General features: G+C 39.2%; 1 protein-coding gene across 4 annotated transcripts in view; it reads left to right on the top strand.

The window, feature by feature from the left end:
• Positions 1–27,748, top strand: part of Vav3 (vav guanine nucleotide exchange factor 3) — a 349,120-nt gene that overhangs the window by 133,106 nt on the left and 188,266 nt on the right. For all 4 annotated transcript variants that reach the window (XM_078026845.1, XM_021735809.3, XM_005339106.5 and 1 more), the window contains exons 3-4: positions 24,422–24,480; positions 26,572–26,637. In XM_078026845.1, coding sequence (XP_077882971.1) covers positions 24,422–24,480; positions 26,572–26,637 — 125 coding nt within the window. The remainder of the gene's footprint in view (positions 1–24,421; positions 24,481–26,571; positions 26,638–27,748) is intronic.

The following is a 27,748-nucleotide window of genomic DNA, read 5'->3' as shown; positions in this document are numbered from 1 at the left end:
TTTAAATGCATAACAAAACATGGAAGGAAAAGAGGTGCACATGAAAGAGAAAATGTAAGAGATACCTTGCTTTGTAACAGCCCACTCACACTGCAATTTATTCCTTCTGGTGAGAACAAGACCTCACAGGAAAAGGCATCTGTCCATTCATGAGGACTTTACTCCTATGAACTGAACACCTCCACCTCCCATCAGCCCTCCTCCCAACTCTTGCATGGGGGGGGGGGCGAAAGAAAACCTCAGCATGAATTTTGTTTGGGACAAACCATAGCAGATGAGAGTAGATCTAGATTGCCTTTTGTCTTATTTCAGTGTTTTGGAATTGAGATACCTTGTATGGGATTTGGATCATGAATTGCCCTTACTGTGAGGTTTGAGAGTGTGTGCTAATAGTGACCTACAATTTCATTAAAGTGATAAGGACTATTTCTCAGTTTTTGCACTATATAATTTCCTTTATCCAGTCCTCAAAAACTGTGTATCCACAAAAATATTATTTTGTAAGAAAAAGTTACCTAGAGTTCTAAAAGCAATTTGGAAAAGAATATGGCAGCTTTGAACGTATTGTTTTATGCACATTTGCTGTTTTTATTTTGTCTTTCCTAATCACTTTTCATTAAAGCAGTTTTTCTTGGCCTCATATGTTCTCTTAATTTGTATTTGCAATTTCTATGTTCAGTACTAGTCCTTGTCCATGAGGAGTTTGTAAGCATTAGGATTAATGAACCCATTTGTGTCCCATACTTCTACTTGAGATGGAAATTTTAGCATCAAAACTTTAAGTAACCATATGTCATCTAAGCCTACTAGACATTGTTTAAGTATCTCTATTTTGAGTCTCAATTAAATATGTATGTTGAAAGTATTTTTAAAAAATAAGCATTTGGATTCTGAAATCATCTACTATTGGTTAGGTATGTGAAAAAACCCGATTTTCTATGTTTTGCCTGATAATCTGAGTATTGTATTTCTTAAAATTGCTAACTCCCAACTCTCACTGCTAACTTGTAAGTGTGCAAGTGTCTTTAAAGGACCAGAGAAATTTTCTCATTTTCTGTTTCTGCTGATCCTGGACTTGTGCACTGAAATACATTGGCATAGACTGTGAACAAGGAAAAAGAAAATCTAACAAGAATTTTATATTGCTTTTAAAGGAACAGGTCATATGTACTGCTTCAGGCTACTTCAAGGCCAAGTCAAAAGACTGAAGATGTATATGGATGGCTAGTTTTGTTGTGATCTTAAACAGTCACAGAGCTTAGACAGACTCCAGAAGCAGGAGTGTATGTGAAGTGTAGTGGATCCAGGATGTCCTGCTGCTTATAAGCTGTACAACTTTAGGGGGCACCCTTCACAGGGACTTACTGTGTTAGCTTTAGATTGCTATGTCAGAATACCCAAGAAAGGATCACGGTGGAAGCAGGTGGTGGAGCAGAGCTGCTCTCCTCCCTGTGGCTGAGAAACAATGTGAAAAGGGGTACGTGGGGACAGGATATACCCTTTTAGGTATGCTCCCAGTGATCTACTTCCTCCTGCTAAACCCAGCCTCCTAACAGTTTCCATCACCTCCCAATAGTCAATATAGACCCATCAGTGGATTTCCCAGTCATATCGGAGCCCTCATGATACGATCAATTCCCAGAAGCCTCACCTCTGACACTTGTTGCACTGGGGACCAAGCCTTCAACAGAGGAACTTTTGGAGCACATTCCAGATTTAAGCTATAGTAATTCTCATGTGTGCAATACAGTGTCATGTGTAGTGGCCCTGGAACACCATTGCCCTGTTCTCCCCTCTGGTCTGTTTTCCTGGAGGCGCTGGAATGGTGTGAGGAATCAAATTAATCTAATCTCATATTTCTCTAAAAGCCCTGTTTCAATAGATAAAGCAGAGAATAAATCAAAGTGTCTTTTAATATAAGGATTCGTCACAGTTTCCACTCCATGAGGAGAGATGCAGCAGAACCTGGTTCCAAATGTTGAGTCTAACTGCAATTGAGATAAAGTTCTATAGCTTCCATACCCCCTTTAAAATATCTACATGTTTGAAATATTTGAGAAAAGATCAAGAAGAAGGTGTTAGTATTTGTACTCAAATAATCTTTCTTGGAAAAGCACTTTGATCTGAAATAATCATTGTAACACCTAGAAAGCAAGGGTGTCAATGGCTTAGAAGTAGTTCTTTTTTGGGAGGTGAATGCTGGAGGAGAAATCTACCATGTGCTATTACGTTTGTGGTTGGGTCAGGTTTACTTTACAGTCTTAGACTGACCCTCGTTTGGAGAAGAATATAACGTGTGTTAGGGTTGTTTGCTGTGCTTTGTTATATGGGATTTCAAAGCAAGGGAAATTATGCCAGGTATTTCAAAGGATATTCCTACTCTCAAGATAGCAGAACAGCAGAAATCATTATTGGTAGAAAGTAAGTTACCATATTAATTTACATATTATTCAATATGTATGCAAGACAACAACCTTCAACTTTCTTTTAGTAACTTGGTTTACATTTAGTTCTAACGAATTTGATTATGGAGAAATTAAATAGACAACTTTGAAAATTATTTTTGTGTTACTTCAAATTTGGATTTGAGGTGAATTTTCATCTGACAGAAGCTGGTGTCTTTCTGTCTTTCTTTTTTTCTTTCAGATGGTGAATGCCAAAATCAGAAAAGGAAAATGAGACACTGATTTTGAATAGGGAAATTTCTCGCATTTATTTGATTTTTTTTCATTGTTGCTTATGGTACATATATAAAATAATGTAACTTAAAAATAAAGTTTAGAATTTACATAAATTACTAGTACTGCTTCAAAGTACTGTGATTATCTTAAACAGTAGATGGTAAAGTTGCTATTGCTCAAGGAATCTGCACATCCCTCACTGCTGCACATTACCATTTTCTCCTAGCCAACTCTGTTTTCATCAGTTTTCAGTTTTTAACATCTAATACTTTGTTTCAACCAAAGGCTGGCTCCACAGAGCAATTAAGAACAAGTTTAAAAATGATTTCCATCTGTCCTAGGATTCTAAAAGCATCTTTGCATTAAAAATCCTTTTCTGAATAAAAAATGATGTGTACCTATTATTTAAGTGTCCAACAACATAGAAATGTTAAAAAACTAGAAACAAAAGTGAAATCCTATAGCAGTTGCACTTCCCCAGCCCTCATTGCTGATAGCGCATCTTATGTCCTTTGAACATCCTGTTTATTGGAAGCACAGGCAGTCCCTGGGTTGGGAAGTTGGCTGGAGTGGAGGACTGGGAGCCGGGCCACCTGGAGCAGTGGTCAGGTCTGAGATTCCTTCCTTTTCCTGCACAGGGTTCTTCCTCTGCAGAGCAGTAAGTAGGCAGGAGACCTTGAACAGCCTAGTTTTAGAAAGTGGGCCTCGAGTAAGTGCTCAAAAATGTACCAATTGAGTCACAAATGCAGCCTCCTTAGAATTTTCCTTAGTGGGTCTGTCTTCCTTCCAAAAGACTCTTCTCATTACTTGTGTTCAGTCTTCATTTTTTTGAAAAATAAAATGTTATCTAGATTAATATTTAGAGGAAGCAGAGGACCAAAAGGGAATAAATTTTAAAAACATGTTGTTGTTGTAATCTCTCCATGGCTTATCATTCTGTATCAGTGGTTCTCAAAGTGTGGTTCTTGGACCAGCAGCATCCATGGCATGGCAGAACATTCTAGAAATACAAATTCTTAAGTGCTACTGAATTGGAAACTGGAGCTGGCACCCAGCAATCTGTGTTTTAACAAGTCTCCCACTGATATTGATACTGGATAAATATAAAATCAAAATTTATTTTAAACAAAATTTTTATTTGGAATTTTTATTCTCTCATTTTCCACTAACTTTCACCCCAACCTAAAGGCGGTGATGTTATTTCATGGCTGTGCACTATTTTATGGCTCTGCTGTTTGAGGCCACTCTCTGCTGTTCTGCATACCTCATCGCTAATCATCCTTAAAACTTTATTTCAATCTAACTCACTGGAAAGCCTCCCTTAGTCCAGGGATCCGGTTTGGCTTGCTTTGTTTATGCTCTTTGGAGTCCTGTGAATATTTTGTTTATAGAACTCTTATTTTGATTGTAGTGGTTTGTGTATAGTTTTAGAAATTCCTTGAGGAAAGGGATTACATCTTGATGCTGCTTTTATTCCTGATACCTAGGGGGATTTATGGCATGTGCAGATGCCCAGTAAATATTTGATTGAAAGATGAAGTGAAAACAAATAGTAAGAGTAACTTCTCCAAGATGGAGAATTACTAAGAGATACATTGGTGTTAGGAACAAGTTTAAACAGCTTGGGTTTGAATCCCATGTCTAGCCCACTTCTTTCATTTCTCTGACATTCAGTTTCCTGCTGAATTACAGTGGCATAATTTCTATCTCACAGGTGCATGTCGAGTTCCTAACACACAGCACTGAAGAAAGGTAGCTAATAATAATCATAGTAAGAGTAGTATCTTGCACACATTAGTAATTTGAAGACAATCATCCTTGTCTCACAAAGTCATACTGTACTATAGGGCATTTTCCCACTTAGTTTTCAAAATTATTTTTTTCATCATCACAAAACATATAAACTTGATTAAGTGAAGCCATTTAATATTTTGAGAGGGAAAATGTTAAAAAATTCAAATACATTGATGGAAAATATTTTAATCAGTATGCACTTACAATACAAATAAGGTCCTCATTGTACATTTGTGTAAATATTTTTTATTTTAACAAGCAAAACTACTGATATATATATTTTTTGAATTCTACTTGTCAGAATACTGCAAAAGTTATTGATTCTGGTATAATTCCCAAAACTTTATTTTGTGATACTGTTTTTTAAAAAATATATGCCTATGAATATAAGGTGCTCTCTTGCAAATAGAGGTCAAAACCAGATTCTTATACCTTTTAAACGGATCAATGCTCAGAAAATTTTGGCAATCATATTTTGAGGAAATTTAATATTCATACCTTTTAGTGGGAAAAAATATAGAGCCTTCCCATTAGCTTATAAGTAGAATCTGTAATCCTACACATCAACTTACAGCACATGAATATGATGGATAGTCAACCACCTTGACTCCCCTCTTCCGCCCTCGCCCACCTTCCTCCTTTCCTCCCTTCCTTCACATCTTGTTTATAAAAGAACTGATTCCTAAACAAGATAAAATAGCTGACAAGATTGTGCCGCTGTTGGCTCACTGTTACGAACTGGAGTTGTGGCAGTTTATTTGCGTAGATTTGGAGTCTCAGATCTACCATCGTTTGGATAAGATTTTTGCTGGAGGCTCCGTCCTCAGCCTGGTGATTCTGAGGAGGGGGAACCTGTAAGAGGTGGGATTTAGTGGGAGGTAATTAGGGGGTCGAGGTGCAGCCCCTGGAAGGATGCAAGCTGTTCTCATGGAGGGTGTGAGGCTACCATGAATGCGTGGCCTTTTCTGCACATGGCTGTTTGCTTTGTGCTCTCTGCCATACTGGGCCCTCTCAGCCAGGAGGGCCCTCACCAGAGGCTGAACAGATGGGGCCACCTGATCTTGGAAGTTAAGCCTCCAAAACTGGGAGCATGAATTCTCCTCTCTGCTTCCCTTCCTTCTCCCCACCCCTCCCCCTCCTCCTTCTCTGTCCTGTCTTGTCTTTCTTTCTCCTTTATTTTTAGAGACATTTTTTTAAAAAAAGTGTATCTGTGAATAAAAGTGCTATGAGAGCAAATATTTGATCCTTATGTAGCCCCCAGACAGAATACACTTCTTAAAGGGCTCAGGCCTCAGAGGAAATGTGAAGCTGGTGCTTGAAAAAATCTATTCCCAATGCCTTCTGTGTGGATTAAATTAGAATTGCTGCCTGCCAGTCTGTCCCCTCCCTCCCTCCCTCCTTCCCTCCCTCCCTCCCTACTTCCTTTTCTTTATTTTCTTTTTTTCATTCCCTTCTTCCTTTTTTCTCTATCCTTATCTTTCTCTCTCTCACTCCCTCCTTTCTTTCCTTTCTCTTTCTCCTTTCTTTCCTTCCTCCCTCCCTTCTTATCTTCCTCTTTTTGTCCCTCTCTCTCCCTCCCTTTTTCTATTTTTCTTTTCCTTTCCCTTCTAAGAAAGGGAATTGCTATATTGCCTAGACTGGTCTTGAACTCCTGAGCTCAAGCGATCCTTTTGCCTCATCCTCCTGCTTAGCATGGACTATAGACCTATACCACTTATACCCATCTTGGCTCTTTTCTTTGTGAGTACCCAACTTCAGGCATTTTTTGTTATAGCAACAAAAAATGGACTAATACAAGATCCAACAAACAAAGCCACTGATTTTAGAAATGAGTGCCTAGGGTTCAGAGAGCCTACATGGATGGCCATTATCTTATAGCAGTTCAGGGCCATATCTAGAATAAGAAACTATACTGATCATATGGCATTTTGGGGCAGTCATATTGGCATAGTCATTTTGTAGGATCCGCTTTGATACTAGGAAATTTTTTATGTGGCCTGAAATAAAACATCAGGCTTTTCTCTTTAGTAAAAATAACCACTTACCTCGTTATTGAGCTTTTATCTCATCTTCAACGCTGAGAACTAAAACTTTATGGAATGGGATTAGTAATGAAGCGAGGATCCATATGGGGATTGGGATTTTGAAGGGGTCAGGAGTATCTTCCAGCTTGTTACTTTCTTTTCTTTTCTTTTTTTATTAAGCTTAGCTCTTTTGACCTGGTGTCAGAATATCTGCTTTGAAACATCCAACCCAGAATGTCCAAATATTCAGCCTTATCCTGGGCTCTTTGTGTCCCCTCAGATTTCCTCTTTCTATGGTATTGAAATCCCACAATTAATGTGAACATTTCAACCTGTATATAAATATTTTGTAGGGCTTTTCCTCTTAGTCCTTTTTGCTGTCAGGTGTTTTCTGGAGGAAATAACCTTTAAAGATCATCTAGATACCAAAACTTCTTCAATAGGCTGTGTTTTGGCAGAGTAGTCTTTTTGAAGGAATATTTAAGACAGAGAATACTTTTAAAAAAAGAGAGAATCATAATAGTATCACAACAGAAACACGATATTATTAGACCACCACCACTGGAACAAAAGCCAGCATAAGGCAGATCCACCCTGGTTCTCTCTGTTGAAGGGATTTTATTGCTTATGTGCTGTAAGAATTCTTATAGAGCGTCATGGATACATCAAGATTGCCCTCATGATAAGGGTGTAAAGGATATAGATTGTAGAATTACTAAATTATTCAGATATGAGTTATCATAGAATTTCATCTGTATGCAGGTGATTTCTCACTCAGGAGTCTCTTCCTGAAGCTTCTCAGGGGCAGGTTGTCCTGGCAGATGTAGTCAAGCACTGTCTAGTAGGCATGTGTGTCTGATGTGATGGGCCTGGAAGTGTGTCTTCAGAGAATGCTGGGAAAAGGAACTGAGGGGCAGCTCCTGAAGAAGAGCGGTGGCCCCCAGATAACTCTGGTGAAAGACTTTTGGACTATAGTGACTCCCTACCCCGATCTTGTCATTTAAGAAAATGGGTGCCCACTGGAATTTTTTCCCCACAATTTAGTGCAACAGAGTGGAGCACTCCTGCTCGCTGGTATCATTTCACCATAAGGGCTGAGCTTCTTTTCTACATCCTTTGAGAGGATTATTTTCTCTGTGCCAGTTCTTGGTAAATACTCATACCCTAAGGGAAATTTAGATTATCCAGGATTAACCACATGTATTCAGAGGGTCTAATGACTAAATAGTGTTCCTTGCATTGCAAAATATCTGAGATCCAGAAAAAGAAGTCTTCCAGAGCTCTTAAGGTAGAAATCCTCCTTAGGATTTAAAGGCCACAGGTGACAGAGTTTTAAAGCAACAGCTATTGTCCTGCTGTTTTGAAAATTGCTATGCACGTAATTCAGTAGAAGTCAACAGTAAAGGGAAAATTGCAAAGACTTGGAATGGAAAAGAAGAGGGATATCAAAATGGGAGTTAAATAATAAAAGTTAATTTTCAGCTTTTTATCTTAAGTCAAAATGCAAGTCAATTTCAAAAAGCTGATTAAATACAGTATATTGAGGTTGAATATAAAACTGATTGTGATCATCATGGTCCTCAGCTAAGACTAAAAAAATGGAAAAACAAGATGAAGGGAAAAAATTGAGTCACTAATTGCTATAAAATCTTATTTTATTAGTACTGGTCTATATGTGTCACAACACATAACCCACAGATAATTTCAGAATCTTCAGTTGAGAGTAGGCTCAGGCCAGCCCCAGATTTGTCACTCTAGCCTGACTCAGGTTCAGGTTAGCCCAGACGTAAGATGCCCTGGCCACAAGTATTTCTGGCAATTCTTGACAGTTCTGGGTCAGCTATTCCAACCAGTCATCAGCAGAGCTATCTTTGTTTCTCTCTGGAAGAGCATCAAATTTCTAAATAATGCTTGGACTTAATCCTCTCCGTAAAGCATCTTCTATACCATAATTATCAAGAGTCAGATCAGATTTCCTAGAGTTTGCTGAAGCTGGACCCACTTCCTGGGATCAGGTACATCCAGGAGAGCACAGATTGAATTGATCTCAAACATCTATTTTCTTTACCATTTCCCAGGTTCACTCCCTGATGAATTCAGAGCTGGACTTTGTTAAAACAGCTTCCTCCTAGGCTCAAGCCTTCCTCTAAACTATCTTGTGCAGCCATCAGATTAGTTGTTTTTGATATGTTACTTTGGGGCAGTTAATTCTCTAGTTCAAAAACCTGTTTTGATTCCCCATAGTATAAATAATGATGTCCTTGGTCTGTCATTTAAAGCTGGCTGCTTCCAACTTGCCTCTTGGACCGTATTATATTTCATACTCCTCACCTCCAAGTATTTGCTCCTATTGTGTATGCCACCAGGCAGTTCCTTGTCAGATATAGCTATTAAGCATCTGTGTGCCATACAATGTTCTAGATGCTACAAATACTGCAGGATGCTACTGTGAACGAGGATATCAGCTCCCTGCTCTCAAGGAGTTTAAATGTCTAGTCCAGGAAGACAGAAAATAAACATATGTAATATTTCGAAAGGGAGAAGTTAGGACAGATAAAAAATTAACAGTAGGTATTGCTATTTGGATCTCTAAAAAGCTCATATTTTGAAAAATTGGTCATCATTGCAGCAAGGTTCAGAGGTGGAGCTTTTAGGCAGTAATTAGGGCTATACACTCATCAGTAGATTAATCCATGTGATGGATTAATAATTTGGATGGATTATTTAATGGGAACTGTAAGCTTCTGGGCAGGGCTGGAAGAAGTGGTCACTGGGGGGAGTGGTCTTGCACTATATTTGTCCCTGGCTCCTTTTTTCTCTTTCCTTTTTTCTCTCTCTTCCCTTCTCTCTCCCTCTCCTTCCCACCTCTGTTCCCTGGCTGCTGCTACTTGATCAGCTTTTCTGCACCATGCCCTTCTACCATGATGTCCTTCTTTACTTCAGGGCCAGAGCAATAGAGTTGGCAGACCATGGGCTGAACCTCTAAAACCCAGAGCCTGAAATAAACTTTACCTCCTCTAAATTGTACTTGTCAAGTATTTTGGTCACAGCAATGGAAATCTGGCTAACACAGAGGGATAGAGGACTGGTACCCTGTCTTTTAACTCCTATTGACATGTCTGGCTCTTAAATTTTTATAGCACTAATCATGGGCTATTTTGATTTTTTTATGGTTTTAGTTATATAATCTGGATCAGATTACCCATGTGCAGATTTTCTGTGTACTTAAAGCCCTGTGACTATGGCAAATTTCTTAGCTACTCTGAGGAAGAGTAAGATTATCTTTAAAATGAGGATAATTGTGTGCATAAAGTTGTCTGAGAGTGTTTAAGAATTTCTGCAAAGTGCTGAGTACAGAGGTGGATGTTATGTGCATGCCTGTGTGCACATGCTTGTGTATAATATATAACAGTGTTTGATTGTTTACCATTGTAATTTTTGTTTGGATAAGGTTAATTTTAAATCCATGTAATCATTTATACTGCTCAACAGAGAAACAACCATTCAAGATACAGAATAATACGTTTCCTGACCATCTGTTTAAAAGGCACCAGAGGAAGCAGCACTCACTGCTGGGCTCTAGGCTTTGGGCACTGTTCTCTTTTCACCGGGTCCTGTTGTGTTTACTGCTTCTCTTATTTTCAATTTGCTACTACAAGATTTTACATATAAATTATTTCCCCTAGCTAAATGCTTTGCCCTTGTTAGTAAGATATGGAAATTTGAATTAACTGATGATCTTAGGAATTTTTGACATATTTTTGTACATGAATTTTTACTCAAATGCTACAGACCAAACTTAACTCATAAAGATGTTTTAAGCATTTGCACTACTACATAATGGGTGGTCCTGCTTTAGTAAATAGTAGAGTCTTTTTGCATACATCTTGTGTTTGTACAAATGCACTCTAGGATGTTTGCACAATGGCAAAATCGCCTGACAATGCATTTTTCAGGATGCAGCCCTGTTGTTAAGTGACATAGTACAGTGTAAAGACACTGGCAGCAGCACTTGCTCTTAGCAGATGGGGATGTTAGGACTTGGGCTCATGTCTGGTTAGGTCATTTGATTGTCATGTTTCTAGAAATCATTCCATCTCTCTGACCCTTAGAGGATTCTCATTTTAAAATGAAAATATAGGTTTTGTGTTTAAATAAAAATGACCACTTAACCTACTGCCTGACAATCAAAGGCACTCAATAATAAATTGCTAAATTAAAGAATGGGAGGAAAAAAATCCCTGATTCTGTTTGACTTCAGGAACTCATAGTGCTACTCTATTCAAGCCTGTGATTTTTCAACCCTTGCTGCTTATTAGAATTACCAAGGAAGCTTTAAAAATTCCGTTGTCAAGGCTTCATCATATAGTGGATTTCCTGAAGATAAGGCCTGGTGAGTATTTCCCCCAAGCTAAATTATTGCAATATTTGTTCTTCGGGTCTCCACCTTCTGTCTCCCTTTAATTTAATCTGTTGAACTGGCAGTACAGTTTTCCTAGAAAACGAACTGAAATATGTTCCTGCTTCCTTAAAAACTTGTGTGCCTAGCAAATGAAATTCTAACTTTAAAATGCAATCTGAATCTAACTTGCTTTTCTAGTACCTGGGAAATTGTTACTGTGGCTTGTCAAGTTTGAAAAATGGAGACAAGCCAGAGGGGAAGCCCTGGGCGGGAGACAGGGATCTGGGAGTCCATTCCATGCAGACTGACTCAAACATTGGTGAGATCATTATCTCTGGAACTAAATGACCTTCACTGTTTGGAAGAAAGAACAAGAAGGGGTGAATGCTTAGAAATAAGTGGAAGGATTCAGAAGTGTTACCAGGCAATGAATAATATTAATGTTTCTTTTTTTGTGAAAAACACTGGAAGGGAAGACCTGATCACTCATTAGCAATCAGATCTCAACTTCTGTGTCCCCTCCTCAGAGAAGCTTTCCTAGAATCTTATGCTCTCCTACAGGACTCTGTGCCATTTCTCCTTAACTCATATCATTAGTAATTGTGCATGTGTGTTTTTGTGATTATCCTCTCCCAGTCTCCCAGCTCGACTGCGAGCACACTGGGGGGCCAAGGTCTTGTCCAGTTTGTCCAATGAGTGTCTGCAGGGCTGAGCTGGCATGTCTGCCTGGGTAATTGCTGGCTCCATAGGACTTATCAAGGGACATTCACAGATGGTGAGAAATGTGAAGCCCTCCTTCTTTTCAGTACCTGTTGGACCTTCCTCTGGTTTCACTGAGGAGGATGGTGAACATCTAGAAGTGTCAGTGTTTGCTCTGATTTGACCATGTCAAGTTGTGGGATCTTTGGGATGTCACACCACTCTGTAGCTGCCCTTGCTTTTGTAGAATGAAGGATTGGCCCAGGCCTTTCCTCACTGTGGATCTACTTGCTTTCCCACCATGCTCTGATTTCTCTGGAGGGTTTTGTGCAGACCTGTGCTGTCTATTGGCCATTCATTAACTACACACAGCTATGAGCACTCAAAATTCAGCTAGTCTGAATTGAGATGCATTGTAATTTAATCTACAAAATCATGTGTGTAAATTAACTATAAAAAAAACTGATGTAAAAAATTTATAACATTTGACAAACTTGTTAAATAAATTTACTTATTAAGTAAGTAAATTTAAAAAGGTCATTGGATATATGCTGAATATACAAAATCAAATATATCTTTGTAAACTATTAACAAGGAGAAAACAAAATTTAAAATGAATCACATTTATAACAGGATGTCACCAAATATAATACTAAATATAATACTTCATGTGCATGATCTCTATACTGAAAAATGTATAAAATATTACTAAAAATTCACTAAAGAAGACCTAGATAAATGAAGAGACATTCTATGTTCAACAGATTTAAAAAAACCACCTGATCTAAAATGTTTTGGCTTTCATATTGATTACATCTCGGAATGATCTGTAGATGTGTTGAATTACATAAAATAATATGAAAATTAATTTCACCTTTAATTTTTTTTTCAAACAAGGCTTTTTAGAATTTTCGAGTTATATGTGAGGCTTATGTATTTCTATTGACTAGCTCCGGTCTAGAAACTACTTTTCTAACATGATAATTAATTTACCTGCATTTTAATTGTTCATATTCATATGAAAATGAGTGTTCTCAAGCAGATTATGAAATGACCAGTATTATCAAACCAGCCAGAAGAGAGATTTTAAGGACTGTCATTTTATTCTACTCCTGTAGGTAAAGTTTTAATTTATGCTAGGTGGTATAAGATATGAGAATCACATGCAGAGGACTTGCTCTTTATTTTCTGTGAGCATTCCTGAGGCTGGGACTGAAGATGGAGCATCTTCAGGCTGCTCATCAGTGACAGATGCTTCTCTACTGGGAAAAAACATTCATTCATTCATTTTAACATAGTTCAGGAAGCAGACAAGTTTGCCAGTGAGTTGTAGGATTTCAAAAGGGAGCCGAGTTAGGAAAATGTGTTGACTTTGCCCATCTTTGAACATTAATTAAGTTTTCCAAGTCCCATAAGTCATGTAGAACCCTCTCAGTCCACTTCAGATCACATAAGATCATGGTCTGACATGAACACAAGACACGCTCTTCCAATTGGAGTGGAATAACAGCCACAGTGGCTTCCTGGTGAGCTTCTGATGACTGCTCATTATAGGGCTGCTCTGTTAGAGTCACTTGAATGGTTCAGTGAAGAACCCTTGTTCACTTAGAGTCTGCAGTTAAATTCCTGTTCTTGGCATTGAACTAGTTAAAAGTGCTACATAATCATTGTAGCTTATATGTCTACTAAGCAAGGGATAATTTGCAAATACAATTAGATTTTTGAAACTGAAGTGTTTCTTTTACAGTTGTGAACAAACAATTGAATTCCTTATTATTTCCTGACTTTATCAACACATTCAAACAGTCCAGCTTAAATTTAGGTGGGGCAGTGCTTCTTTCTTTTTTTTTTTTTTCTAAATATTTTTTTGGTCATAGATGGACACACAATATCTTTGTTTATTAATTTATTTTTTATGTGGTGCTGAGGCTTGAATCCAGTGCTTCACACCTGCAAGGCAAGCATTCCACCACTGAGCCACATCCTCAGCCCAAGTGCTTATTTCTTAATAGAAATTATGCTTCCAGACAGCTACTGCTTTGGTATTTGGACCAGGAGCATGGCAGAAATATTGGAAGAAAAGTTTCTCACAATCACTTATTTGGTGTGAGAAAAAATAGCATTACTGGTCCCAGTTTACTTTTTTTTTTCTTTCCCCTATTTGGTCTTTTGTTTTAATTTTGTATCTACCTCTGTAAATTATATTAATGTGAATTTTATGCAGTAATTTATGTGCACTGTGGAGGAACCTGCCTGGAGCACAGTGGGCAGCGTGGTTGGGGATGGCTGGCATGGCAGGTGTGGCGGGGTAGGCAGAGTGAGCCTGGAAGCAGACTGTGAAGACCCTTGAGTGTGCTTTTAAGAAAGTGGAGCTCTTTGCATGAGGGCTACCATTTAAGAATTTTAAGGTGGGGTTGGTGGTAATGGTGGCGTGATTAGGCTGACAGCTTGGAAATCCTGTGCTGTTTCTGATAGCCAGATGCAGGGTGAATTTGAAGGGAATGAAATTGGGGGTCTGAAGATAAATTAGCAGCTATTTTAATACTTGAGGCAAAAAACATGGTCTGGATTAAGATAGAGGCACAGGAAGAAGGAAGGAGTTGGATCCAGAGAGGCTTAAAAGGATAGATTGATAGGGTTTATATCTAGAGCATGATTGTAGACAGTTTTCCCAGTGTCTAGCTGTGGGGAGGAAGGAAGTGGGATTGTGGGGTCATTGGGAATAGGGAGGAAAAGCAAGGTCAAAGGGAAGATGCTCTCTCTGGGTTCTTCAGAGGCAGAATACTGAGGCCAAGATGGCAAAGGCTGCTGGACTGCTGTGCTGTGAAAATGCTTCATGGGACAAGTGCAAAGCCACTCTTTTTTTGGGGGGGTCAGGTTTGCCACTTCCCTCTTTTATTAGGACTTTAAGGCAAATCCCTGATACCATGTCATTTCTTCCATTTATGTCAGAATTCATCTTAATACCATTGTCATTTCACAGCAAATTCCTTAATACCACCAACCATCCAGCCTGTTCACATTCCAGGATTGTCTCTAAAATGGCTTCTTACCATGGGTTTGCTCTCAGCACTCCAGCCCTGCGGTTTCTCTGTGCCTCTGGCTGCCTGGAGAAGGTGTTGTCTGACGGCATCCCTCAAGGTCTGGTGCCATGCTTCTTCTTGATAGGCTGAGCTGGCCCTCTTCACCCTGCTTCCTGTGACCTCATTTCCAAGTCTAGGTGCCTCTGTTAACAGGGAATCATTTTCTGGTACCAGGGATTAGGCAAAAGAGCTCTACCACTAAGGTGCACCCCCGGTCTTTTTATTTTTTCAGACAGCTTCTCACTAAGTTGCTGAGGCTGTCCCTGAACCTGTGATCTTCCTGCTTTGGCCTCCTGAGTTGCTGGGGTTATAGGTGTGCACCACTGTACCTGGCCCCATTAACTGGAATTCTTTATTATTATTATTTATTCTACTTTGTTATGCACGGTGGCAGAATGTAATTCATTTCATATTACACATATAGAGCACAATTTTTCAAGTCACTGATTGTACACAAAGTATTTTCACACCATTTGTGTCTTCATACATATGCTTAGGGTAATGTTGTCTAACTCATATCACCATCATTCCTACCCCTTTGCCCCCTCCCTTTCCCTCCCTTGCTTTTGTTCCATATAAAGTTCCTCCATTCCTCTCATGCTCCTCCTCCATATCTATTATGAGTCAGCATCCTCATATCAAAGAAAACATTTGGTCTTTGGTTCTTTGGAATTGACTAACTTCACTTAGCATTATATTTTCCAACTCCATCCATTTACCTGCAAATGCCATGATTTTATTCTCTTTTAGTGCTGAATAGCATTCCATTGTGTATATATACCAAAGTTTCCCTATCCATTCATCTACTGAAGGGCATCTGAGTAGGAAACATAATTGAGCTATTGTGAATTGTGTTGCTATAAACATTGATATGGTTGTGTCCCTGTAGTATGCTGTTTTTAAGTTCTTTGGGTTATAAACCAAGGAGTGGGATAGCTGGGTAAAATGATGGTTCCATTTCCAGTTGTCCAAGCAATCTCCATACTACTTTCCAGATTGGCTTCAGTCCCATCGGCAATGTATGAGTGTGCTTTTTCTCCTACATTCTCGCCAACACTTATTGTTATCTGTATTTTTGATCGATGCCATTCTGACTGAATGAGATGAAATCTTAGAGTAGTTTTGATTTGCATTTTTCTAACTGGTAGAGACTTGAACATTTTTTCATGTTTGTTGATTGATTGTATATCCTCTTCTGAGAAGTGTCTGTTCAGTTCCTTGGCCCATTTGTTGATTGGGTTATTTTTTATTTTTGCGTTAAGGTTTTTGAGTGTTTTATATATCCCAGAGATTAGTGCTCTCTCTGATGTGTTTGTGGTAAAGATTTGCTCCCATTCTGTAGGTTCTCTATTCACCTCACTGATTATTCCTTTTGCTGAGAAGAAGCTTTATTGATCCCATTTATTGATTCTTGGTTTTAATTCTTACATTATAGGAGTCTTATTAAGGAAGTTGGGGCCTAATCCGACATGATAGAGATTTGGGCCTACTCTTTCTTCCATTAGGCACAAGGTTGGCCAGAGATCCGGATAGAGGTCTGCCCACATGCCCTGCCACACTGCTGCCTAATGATCTGGACAGAGGCCCAACCCAGTGCCCACATGGGGAATCACCCTGGTCTGGGGTTCCTTCTTCACCAAAGCATGGCTCTACAGCTTAACTGGAATTCTTAAAAAGCAAAACCCCTCATCAGAAATTAGAATAACCTGAGATACACCTGGGATCAGTCATCGGCCTTCAGCTCTGGCAGTAGGGAGCTGCCCGTCAAGCTGGCAAAGCTTGTTTCTGCCTGGGTGGGCACAGGCACCTCAAGTTGAAAACTGAGAAATGACCTGCAGCAAGCATAGCCACCACTCTCTGCTGTCCCACCCAGCCACACTCGCCAGCTCCAGGGTCATGAGCAACTCCAAGCCACTGACCAATGGAGAGAGCATGGACAGAGGGAGCTCCTGTTGCCCATCAGACAGGCAGCCAGCCCCAACCCAGCCAGCTTCTGTGCACCACCCAGTGCCAGACACATGCACTGGCAGGCCTGGTGCATCCGTGGCAGTGAGCAACCCAAGACCTCAGCACCCAGGCTGGCACAGGGAGCTGCCCGCACCTGGCCACACAACACACCAACTTCAACTTCCCAGTGTAGACAATTCCACTCTTAACCAAATAAGAAATATATAATTTAGGAATTGGTAACTACACAAAGCTTCCCAGAGAATAAGGTGCCAGTGACTCTTCTTAGAATGCATGTCCTCCCTGGATATGCTTTGATGATTGGGGAGAGGGGCTAATTTTCACCCACAAAGCCTCTGTTAACCTGTGACAAAAAAAAGTGTCTGGAAAAACCCCAGCTGCCCTTCTGTGCATCCCAGGGTCACCTCTTCTCAAGGAATTTTAGGACTTCCCTAAATTCCTCTGTCCAAGGACCCAACTGACCTTGGTATCGCCTGTGGGCTGCCATGTACCTTGTCACACTATCTGAGTTCACTTGCGTCTGTCTACCCGTGTGCTTTCCTAATGGACTGGGGGCTTTTTGAGAGCAGGGAATATGGCATCTTCTCTTGGCTGCTCTCAGCTTGCAGCATCTTGATCTGGTGTATCTAGTGCCTAGTGAGTGCTCTGTAGATGTTACTGCATAAATGCAGGAGATGTGGAGCATGGTGAAGAGCTGGCATTAACTCTGCTACTGCCTATTCTGACTTCAGGGGAGCTTGTTGGTTTTTGAGGACTTGTGGTTTTTTTTTTTTTTCTTTTTAGTAGGCAGAAGGGGATATTGAATGAGAGTGGCTTTCAGAGGTCCCTGGAATTCAAAATCATTAAGAACCACTGAATAAAATTTGGTGGCTCTAGATTGCTGTACAGGGTAGAGTTGGTGTGTTGGGCATATGGGATTTACTAAAGGAATTGTCTGGTGCTATAGTTTGGCTCTAGAATGTCCCTCCAACGGCCCATGTGGTAAAGGATTGGTCTGCAGCCTTTAGTGCTATTGGAAGGTGGTGGGACCTAGGGGGAGGAAATTAGGTCACTGGGGCTGTGTCCTTGAACATTGCAATTAAACATTGACATTGCAATTAAATGACAGACATACTCTAGTGAAATCAATTTTTTTGTTTATTTGGGGCAGTGATGTATGGGGGTGATGGAGAGGACGGGAGGATGGGTGTCAAAGTTTCTCTAAGCCCACCCCTATGTTCTTGTCTACTCTTAGAGTTCTTTCAAGTCTCTGTGAGGTGGGCCTCCCATTTTCTTATCTGAAGTGCTTTGTGAAGACCAAATTTTACTGATGATGCCGATAACAACAACCATGATGGCTGTTATTTACTTAGGAAACAATGGTAGCAGTACAGGATGTTCTTCTCTGGGTTGTAGGCATAGATTAACCTTCACAGTAAACTTGTTTGATAGCTTGTTGACATTGTTGTATTGTTAATATTGAGAGGTTGTGTGATATTGTTGCGTAATTTCACAGGTGAGGGAACTAAGACATAATGAATTTCATGCTTATTCAATCTGTAAGAGGCTGAGCAGGGATGTAAACCCAGGAAAACCTAACCCCACACCTACACACCTAACCAGAGCATGTGCCTTTCCTAAAGAGGGTTTGTGTTCTCTGTAGTTTTAATTTTGAAAATAAAAAATGGAATAATCTTTATGTTTATGATATTACATTCAGCACAGACTATAGTTTAGATCCATTTAAACTATTTGGATACCCTACTGTTGTGAACAATGGAAATTCATTGCCTCTGGTTTATCATCTTGATACAGAAATGCAGCTTTGTTCTTTTTATCTGCCTGGACTGCTGTGCTTTGCTCACAGACGAGGTGCCGGGGACATTTTCCAACAGCATCCTGTGGTTCCAAGCAATAGCCAGCTGATTTAGGAAGTCCTGGAGATGTGTGGTTGGAAGCGACACTAAGCTGCAGTGTATCCTAATGGGGATAATTTACTGTGTGAAATTAGAATGGCAAAGAAAATTAAGATAATGAGTTCTTTTCATTTCCTGGGAGACTTAGGTGAAATATATTGTTAATCTGAAACTCACCATCTGGTCGGGCTTAGAATTGGGCCCCATTTGTCAGAGAATCTGGCGTCTGGGGTTCCTGGGTAACACGAGGTCTCTGGGCTGCCTCTGGGGTGCAGCTAACCTGGTCTACAGGACTCTCAGGCCCACACTCCCAGTTACCTCTTCTGGGTGCTAGGTTTTTCTCCACTCCCCGGGGGCATTTGCTCTGAGCTTGCAGAAACCCCTGGTGCTGCACGCAGGACTGAAGCCTCAGCTGCCAGATGGCACTTTATACTGCGGTGCTGTGATGCTGTGGACCCCTCCTGGGATCAGGAGGCTGGCTTTGCACTTGGGCTCCAGGCTGCAATCATCTGATTGCCCTTTCAGAGCCCAGCTCCCCATGAAGATGTCTTCCTCAGGAAAGCCCAGGGAGCCAGCTCCTGTTCAGCCTTCCCTTTGGATCAGGGTGTAGGTTTAGAGGTAAAGCTTCAGCATGGAAAGCCCAAGGAGGCACATCCATGCGAGTTAACTTTTTTGGTAGATCTGCGTGTTGGTGGATCCCCCAGGGATCCTTCTGGTAACTTTCTGAGGGTGGTCTCCTTCACTCAGGCCCCTACATGTAGCCGTCACCTACTGCTGCTCTGTGGATGGCTTAAGATGCAAGCCACAATATCAATGGCACTAAGGTGCTCACTAGGCAGAGTGGGAAAATTCATCAGAAGTCTCAAAAGAGTGTAGGTAAAAATGGGCAGCCTCTTCAGCACATTGTTTGATTTCGTAGTTTTAAAACTAACAGGTTGGTAAAAATAGAGCTCAAACAAAATAAAAGTCATCATCCGAGAGAAAAAGTTTGAAGTGGGCACTAGCATGTGTGTTGGCCCCAGGCTTGAGGAGATAGGCCACTCGTTCCTATATTTAATTTTCCTGGTGGGTTTCTTCTTCAATGATTCATTGATTCTTCATTCATTTCCCACTTGTGCCAGCCTAAAGCCCTTTACACATCTTGACATATTGTCCCTTAGTCTCACAACAACTTTGCAAGGCAAGTGTCATTCATTCATTTTTTTTTTTTTTTTTAAAGCAACGTATTTTTGTGTGAAGTTGTTGTTCGGAGCCTGGCTGTGAACTAGGTGATGGGAACACAGCAGGCGAGAAGCAGTTTCATTCCTGTACCTGAAAGGTAGTTTTCATTGTGGGAAAGACAGACAAATAAAGGGATGACCGCAATGCCTTGTTATGTTCTTATATGCTCTTCAGGGGTATCTAAGTTCAAGAAAACATCACGGAGAGCCCTACTCATGCCTTTTGTCCCCGTCTTCCTATTTAAGAATTTTTCCTATAGCAATGCCTGCCTACAGCTGAAAAGATATTTGGCAGGGATGGTAATTGCAGGTTTTGTAGCAACACGTTGAAAAAGCTCATTGGCAGGAGAATGGCAAAATCATTATTTGCTTACACTGGAGTGTTACACAGCATTAAAATGAATAAAGTAGATCTATACATACTGACATGATTGTGATTTATTTTTAGTGACAAAAGCCTGCAGTAGAAAAATCTGTACAACAAGAACCTATTACTTTAAAGAATAATAAAAGAGAAAAGGAAAAGACCAAAATTCTCTACAAGTCACACAGATTCTTAGCTATAGTTTCCTTTTAATGAGGGGAGGGCAACTTTTATATACTAACATTATTTCAATTTGACAAAATAAGCATGTATTCTTTTCAAATATTTTTAAAAAGTCAACTATTACTTTAAATAAGGTGATTATATTCAGGGTCCTATGGAGACACCAAAGACCCAGGCTGGGGCTGGAAGAGGCTGAGAGAAGGCTTCCTGGAGGACCAGAGAGCCTTGCTGAGCTCAGGATGTACCCGTCAGCCTCCCACAGGGAAGAGGAGAGGATGGGAAACCCCTTGGGTCTACCTCTCCCAGGGCTTCAACAGTTTGCTAAGGTGGCTGAGGGCTCTACATCCTTCTTCAGCCTTTGTGGGGCTCCAGCCACTCTTCCTGAGGATGTCTCGCATCTCCACCTCTTGTCTGTCTCTACGACTGTCATCTTGGTTCACCCTTCTTATTTCTCCTGTGGACAGTTAAGGAAATGCCCTAGGTGTCTCCTGTCCTGCTTCTGCCTCTATTCTCCTTTCCCAGTCTGTTCTTCACTCTGCTGAGTGATCTTTCCAAAATCCAAGTGAGACCCTGTGATCTGTTGCTAAACTTTCTCAAAGACCCTTTACTGCTTCTAGAATTTCATCCCCCAGCACACTCTTGTAAATCCAGCACAAGAAGCCTTGCTCACCCCCTCCACCTTTCTCCTGCAATGGCTATTATTGACATTATGCCCAGATGATCTTCATTTCTTTATAAATGCCACTCTTCTTGCCCACCAAGGGTTGGACATAGGTAAAGAAAGAAAACACATAATGTAGATTTAGTATAATTGATTGTTAGTCTTTTAACTTGCAAACATTCTTACTAACTTACCTTCCTTTCTGGGAAAGGACATTTCTATTTAGTTTTCTATTATTTTGAGATAAATAATTTAGAAATTAGCACATTGTAAGGAAAATCATCTTTTTAGTCTACTTGAGGATGTTTTCTCTTGTAAACATTTTTGAATGGATATTTGAAATGGCAAGTCAGTCTCCACCGAGAAGTTTTGAGAATCTGGCATTAATTTGTATATGTGTCTATTCCAAATCCAGATGCACTCTGCCTTTATAGAGTACTCATTGTTCTAAAAACACAGTACTGACTAAACAGTCCTTGTTTGCTTTGGCTAAACTTAGAGTTAATGGATGGACTTTATGTGTGAAAGGATAGACAATAGAACTGACTGGTGGTTCTCCAGACTCACTTGAAGATGCACTGCATACCATCCTTCCAGCCTCTACTCCCAAATGTGTCTTTGATAGTTTTCTATTACTGAATGGTGACGAATAGTCTTGTTAAATAAATAATGGGGAGTTGGTTTTAGCTTGTTAATTTTCAGAAAAGTTTTTGCTTAGAACATGTTCAAGGCAGGGTTAAACTAATAGACTGTCTTTTGGCTCCCTCTGGTGGACATTAATATAAAATTCAAGCTATCTTTTTTCCAGGGTGTGTGTAAAGGGACAGGTTATAGTTGATCTTGTTGGTGGAACAAAGGCAGGAAATGCATTCTTATTTTGTAAACATATCATTAGTATAGAAGACAAAGGAACTTATTACATTACATATAAAATACATTGCTATTAAAATAAATAATAAAATGCATAGCAATAGTACTGCTATTCCTGGGATTTTGTTGTTATTTAGTAGTGACAGTGCTAGACCAAAGTGTGTAATGGAATTAGAGGCAGATTTTTCCCTATAACTTTGACATTTCTACAGTATACTAAAAGCACATGCTTAAATTCAGTAATATAGTTAATTCAGGGATCTAAATACTATTCCACAGATCATTTCAGAACTTTCCAAAAGCTAGACTTTTCACTCAATAATTGCATAAGTTTGGAATTTTAGCAAATAATTATTTGAATCATTTCACTTTGATAAAGTTGTTAGCATTTATTCATTTGTGAACTTCTGAGTTTACAGACTTGTTGAATTTTTTTTTTTACTTTTATTGGGAACTAATCAATATCAGGTTTTAGCTAAGTGATTATCTTGCCTTGATACACAGTTAACCAGAAAAAAATTGAAGTCTTTCAATTAAATTTTCTTTTTCTCCTCTACCTCTCAAGGTTGCAGCAGGAGGTTATGGTTACACTGTTACATGCTCATCTTGTCACCATGTCCCTTGTTCCATTTAACCTATAAGAACCATCCTAAAGAGTTATGCTCCCTTCTGTCTTTTATTAATAAGCTTAAAGATTTTTTAAAAAATTATTTTATACTGATAAAATTATATGTATTTGTCCTGTACCACATGTTTTGAAATGTGTATGCATGGTGGAATGGCTGAATTAGGGCTATATCACCTCACATAGTTTTTATTTTTTCATGATGTGAACATTTAAAATTTCTTCCCTTTTTTTAGAATATGTTGTTATTATCTATAGTCACCATGTAAATAGATTTAATTTCTGTACAATAATTTTATTTTATGTAATAATAAAAGTTCACATTTATTGAGTGAAGCATTTGATGAGTATTATTTAATTTGATTCTTTCAATCACTCCATGAGGTAGTTAATAGCTATTATTTGAATTTTCAGAGTAAAGTTGAGCTTAGGTGAAAATTGGTAACCAGGGCTCCAGGTATTCTTACTCCAGAGCCATGCATTTCTAACCACCACAACCTACTGCCTCCTGATGCAGGTTGGAGGTGAGTTCTTGTGTCACCAATACCTTTAAAAGGTTTCTGCAGAGGACTGCAGACTTACATTTTGCTGTTGAAGTGAGAAATTTGATTACTTCAACTTGGACAATTTGTTTTTTCTTTTACCACCCCTTCTCCATTCTGAATGGGCCATATGGTATAACCACTGTAAGTTTTATTTTGTTTAATTTTGAGAGTCAGGATAAATGTTATCTATTATCAGAAAAAGAAGACTATGAGAGAAATACATATTAGGTCATTGGCTTCCTGAGTGTTTTGAATAAGATGATAGATGATCTTAGTTATAAAAGATTGAAAGGAGGGTAAAAGTACTGAGCACTAATGCTGAAACTGTAGCAGAGCACTCTTAGGTTTAGATACTGAAGATCTTCATAAGTAATCTTTGAAATAGATAATCAGGGGGTAATTTAGAACAATTTTTTTTCTCTGAAAACAGAATAAGGCAATTTTCTTAAATTTGGTGATTATAAAGAATTGCTACTATTTAAATATTCTGCATGTGTTATTTGATCCTTAAAAAGTCTAATGATCATTAATTATTATTAGAGGCATTATAGGGAAGAAGATTTGAAAGCCTAGAGAAGTTGATGATTTGTCTAAAGCTATCTGCTAATAAGTGGGCACTGGAGGGTTTGAACTCACAGGTCTGGCTCAGGTGTCCACCCTTTGAACCGCTTTTCTGTGATGATGGGAAATAAGTGTGAGTCCAGTACAGCAGCCTCTGTGGCTGCTGAGCACTTTAAAATATGACTAGCAAAAACAAGGAATTGAATTTTTAAAAACTTTAAGTTAATTCATTAACCTCATGCGACTAGTGGTTATCATGACGGAGAACACAGCTTTATGTGATCCCTTAGGGTTTGGAGAAGCAGAGCTATCAGACATTTGGAGTCACCCAGTCTATTTCTTTGTTTTACTGACAAGGAAATGGCAACTCAGATGGATTAGTAATCTGCTTTAACTTGTAAAGTCAAAAAAAAAGGAACAAAGTATAATCCAGGATTTTAAAAAAAAATCAGGGAATTATAGTTATACATAGCAGTTGGGTTCATTTTTATGAAATCATGCATGCATGGAATTTGATTTTCTCCATTACAATCAACATTCCCCCTGTCTTTCCATTCCCTTGTCCCTCCCCTAGTTCTCCTCCATCTACTCTACTGATCTTACTTTCACTTGTCTATTTATTTTTTGATTGATGCTTTACACATACACATAAAGGTGGAATTTAAAATTATGATGTGTACATATAATCCAGGATCTTATACTTCCCAATCTTGACTCTCCCCACTCAGTACTTTTTGGCCTCTGCAAGTTTAAATTTCTTTTACCATTGTAAAAGATTGGAAAACTATGGTTTATCTTATATATGCAGAAATATAGGTTCAGTTAACATTTTCCTCTTTTTCTCAGGTTATAGAAACTTTATCGCGACTTTCTCGAACGCCCACAGCATTGGCCACAGGAATCAGGTATGTGGTTCATATGTCACATGCTGTTCATTGTCATGATTATGTATGAAAAGTTTGCAAAAACACCTTTATATGGGCCAAATACACATTTGAAATTTTTTTGAGGAAGTAAGAACTTGTTTATAGAGTTGAATAAGACACACTAAATGTTGTTTTCAGTTCACTGTGGTGACTGTCTCTGGTATGGTTCATGTTCTTTTAAACCTCCTTCAACATTTCTATACATGGACAAATACAAAGCTTAAGTAAGTAAAATATATAAATATATGGTAATACATTTTTTTTCCTGTAAAGTAGACCATAAAGATAACTCACAACTTTAAGAGTTTAAGGATTAATCAGACAAGTATATAATGATATGTATACAAGGATGTGTATTGAAGGTTTGGTAATTCATTAAAAACTTAGAAGTTGGTTAAATAAATTATGCCATCTCCTTGCAGTAGAGCATCTTGCAGTTGGTAAACCTAGAAACACAGAAATGTGTTGCTTGGGAATTTTTCTGTTTCTAATACTACATTCTTAAATCACATCAGTCAGTTAAGACCTAGCAGAAGTGACATTAGGGAATGAAGAAAAGCAGTTTCAGTAGCAACACAGCCAGGCTGCATGGAGATGGAATGGATTTTGTTTTGGACCTTATTTCCTCAGGGCTCCTTATTTCAGTCTGCATTCAACATGGGACTCTGAGTCTGTATTTCTGCCCCTGTTGCTTCCATTTTTTCATGTCCAGCTCATCTTCGTATGCTAAGGGAGAGAGCATACCCTACAGGAGTGCTCGGCATTGGCCAGGCAGCCCAGTCCCTAGATATCAAGCACAGTGGCCCCAGGGAGAGCACTTTACAGACTCTTTCTCAGAAATGGGCCTAGATTTTGTTCAGAAGTGATCTGTAGGCTGGATAGTTCTTTAGTTCCTCCTAATTTGCTCTTCAATACATGGTTATCTTCCTATATTGACATTCATTTTATGTTGTTATATGAAAGTGGATTTTTTAAAATATCCCATTTTTATTTATGTTTGTATTTTTTATTCTGGAAGGGCATATGTCAGAAGTATTTTTAATTTTGCTTATATATATTTTCTGTAATGGACTTGTATTGCCCTAAAAGCATAATTAAATGTGCCTGAATTTATAAAAATAATGATTTTGAAACTTTGCTGTTTCTTGCACATTGATTTGTTTGAAAAACAGTTTCCTTAAATATCTTAAGTATTTATCCAGAATCTCATGTGAATATCTGCTTTTCAAAATAACTAGTAATTATTTAAAACATTTATTATTTTGATGACTTCTCTTGCTTTTATGAAACACATAATGTGCTAGCTGTCTTGTAAGAAAAAATAAACTTTTCAGTCCTGGAGTATAATTACTGTGGCTTTGTTAGGCATAAAAGTAGGGCACTGTATTTTTATTATAACAAATACATAGTATGATGAGGCAAACAGGGAAGCCAAATATTAGGAATAGGAGATAAAGTATGATTTTACTAATCAGGGGACAAACATCCTATTCCCTCTGATAAATCTGATTGACTTATTTGTCCAAAGAAATGAAAATTTAAAAAATATAACTTGAATACCTTAAAATCAGAGTAGAAAAACATGTCTAAGCCAGGAATTAGAGATGAAGGGAATAATGCTTTTGTCTTGTGATCATTTTCATCTATCCGAGTGAACTGGGTCCTTGGAAGGATGGTGTTACAATATTATTTGTCAGGTCAGATCTTACAGCTGAAAAGAGAGGGTGTTTAACCTGTGAGTGAGAACTCTGTGGGTGCTATGGGGTGCCCTGCATGGATGTGATGGGTGGGGGATTAGACCAGCACTTCAGTAGGCCCCCAATTGCACATGTGTCTGTGGAAGCCAGCTGTAATGGCTGCAGATGATTTGGGGTCACAGGTGTTGCAGCCATCCTGGGACACCCCAGGCACAGCACTCTGCAGGCACTTTGGCCCAAGCTCTAGACCTTGGGAGACATGGGGCAGGATGACCCATCTGACCATTTTGTAGCAGATACACTTTAATATTTAGTGAGAAGTAAATGCTCACCTTGGGGTTGCTCATTCACCTGTGTTTCTCCCCCTTTCTAGGCCCTTCCCAACAGAAGAAAGCGTTAATGATGAAGACATCTACAAAGGCCTTCCTGACTTAATAGAGTATGTTGAACATTTTCAGCAAAATAAAACCATGACCATGTTTTGGTCCAGCCTGGGTCTTAACTGTGAATGTTCAGTAAGCTCTCTGAAGGGCAAAGGTGACTTAATGATGAAGCCATGTAAGAAATGACCTTAAACTGGTGGTGGAAAGCTTCATAAGAAACATACTCCCACTGGCTTTTAGTTCTCATATCCCTGTGAAAAGTAAAGAAACATATTGCAATGAAGAAAAATTTGGAAGTTTCTCAGAGGCATAGTAGAGTCATAGATAAAACTGAAATTAGACGGTTGGCAACGATTAAAAATAAATGGAATCGATGACTAGAGTTGTAGGACAGATAGTATGTGCCTTGTGAGTGCAAGGCCAGGACAACCCAGGTGGGAGCTGGCCTTGTTCAGGGATGGTTCAGCAGGTGGCGTTGGTACTGCACAGAGACTCTTGTCAGGCTTTGTTCTTTAGTAGTCCAGAGAGGCAGAATGTTCTCGCAGCTTATTTTCTTCTCCTGTTTGAGTGATTTGGGAAGATTACAAATAAATATACAACATGATCCTCACTCCACAAAGAACCAATGATGTACATCAGGCCTAATTGCAAAGAATTTAAAGAAACAGACTATGCTCCAAGAGAGATTGATACATCTGTGGAAATCCATCCATTCATGCATCCAACACACCGAGTGTGTTCTAGCTTAGGAGGTTTATGCTTGCCATTTTTTTCTGACCGTATGACAGGTTCCCTCACTACTCATGTCTTTGCTCAGACATCCCTCTGCATGGAGACCTTTTCTGATGACCCTGTGTAAAATCGCCACCACCCCCTCACCTTGCTCTGCATTTTCGTAGCACTTGCAACTACTTGACACAGTGTTGGCTGGCTTCATTTATTGTCTGTCCTCATTAGAAGGTTAACTGTCCGAGATCAGAGATTTCACTCGGTGGCTATTTTCTTGGAACTTAGAGCAGTGTCCGGTTTATAGCAGGTCTTCCATAAATGAATGAATAAGCCAAAACTGCATTCAGCATCTACTGTTTACCAGGCATTGTGGTTCAGGCCTGGGCTGTCTAACTTTTGTAATAAAAGTTAGCCAAGTATCCTTGTGTGTGCTAGCTT

The sequence above is a fragment of the Ictidomys tridecemlineatus genome, chromosome 11 (assembly GCF_052094955.1).
Source record: "Ictidomys tridecemlineatus isolate mIctTri1 chromosome 11, mIctTri1.hap1, whole genome shotgun sequence".
In the NCBI taxonomy this organism is placed as follows: Eukaryota; Metazoa; Chordata; class Mammalia; order Rodentia; family Sciuridae; genus Ictidomys; species Ictidomys tridecemlineatus.
Note: the sequence above shows the minus strand (reverse complement) of the source record. Positions and strands in the feature narration are given on the sequence as shown.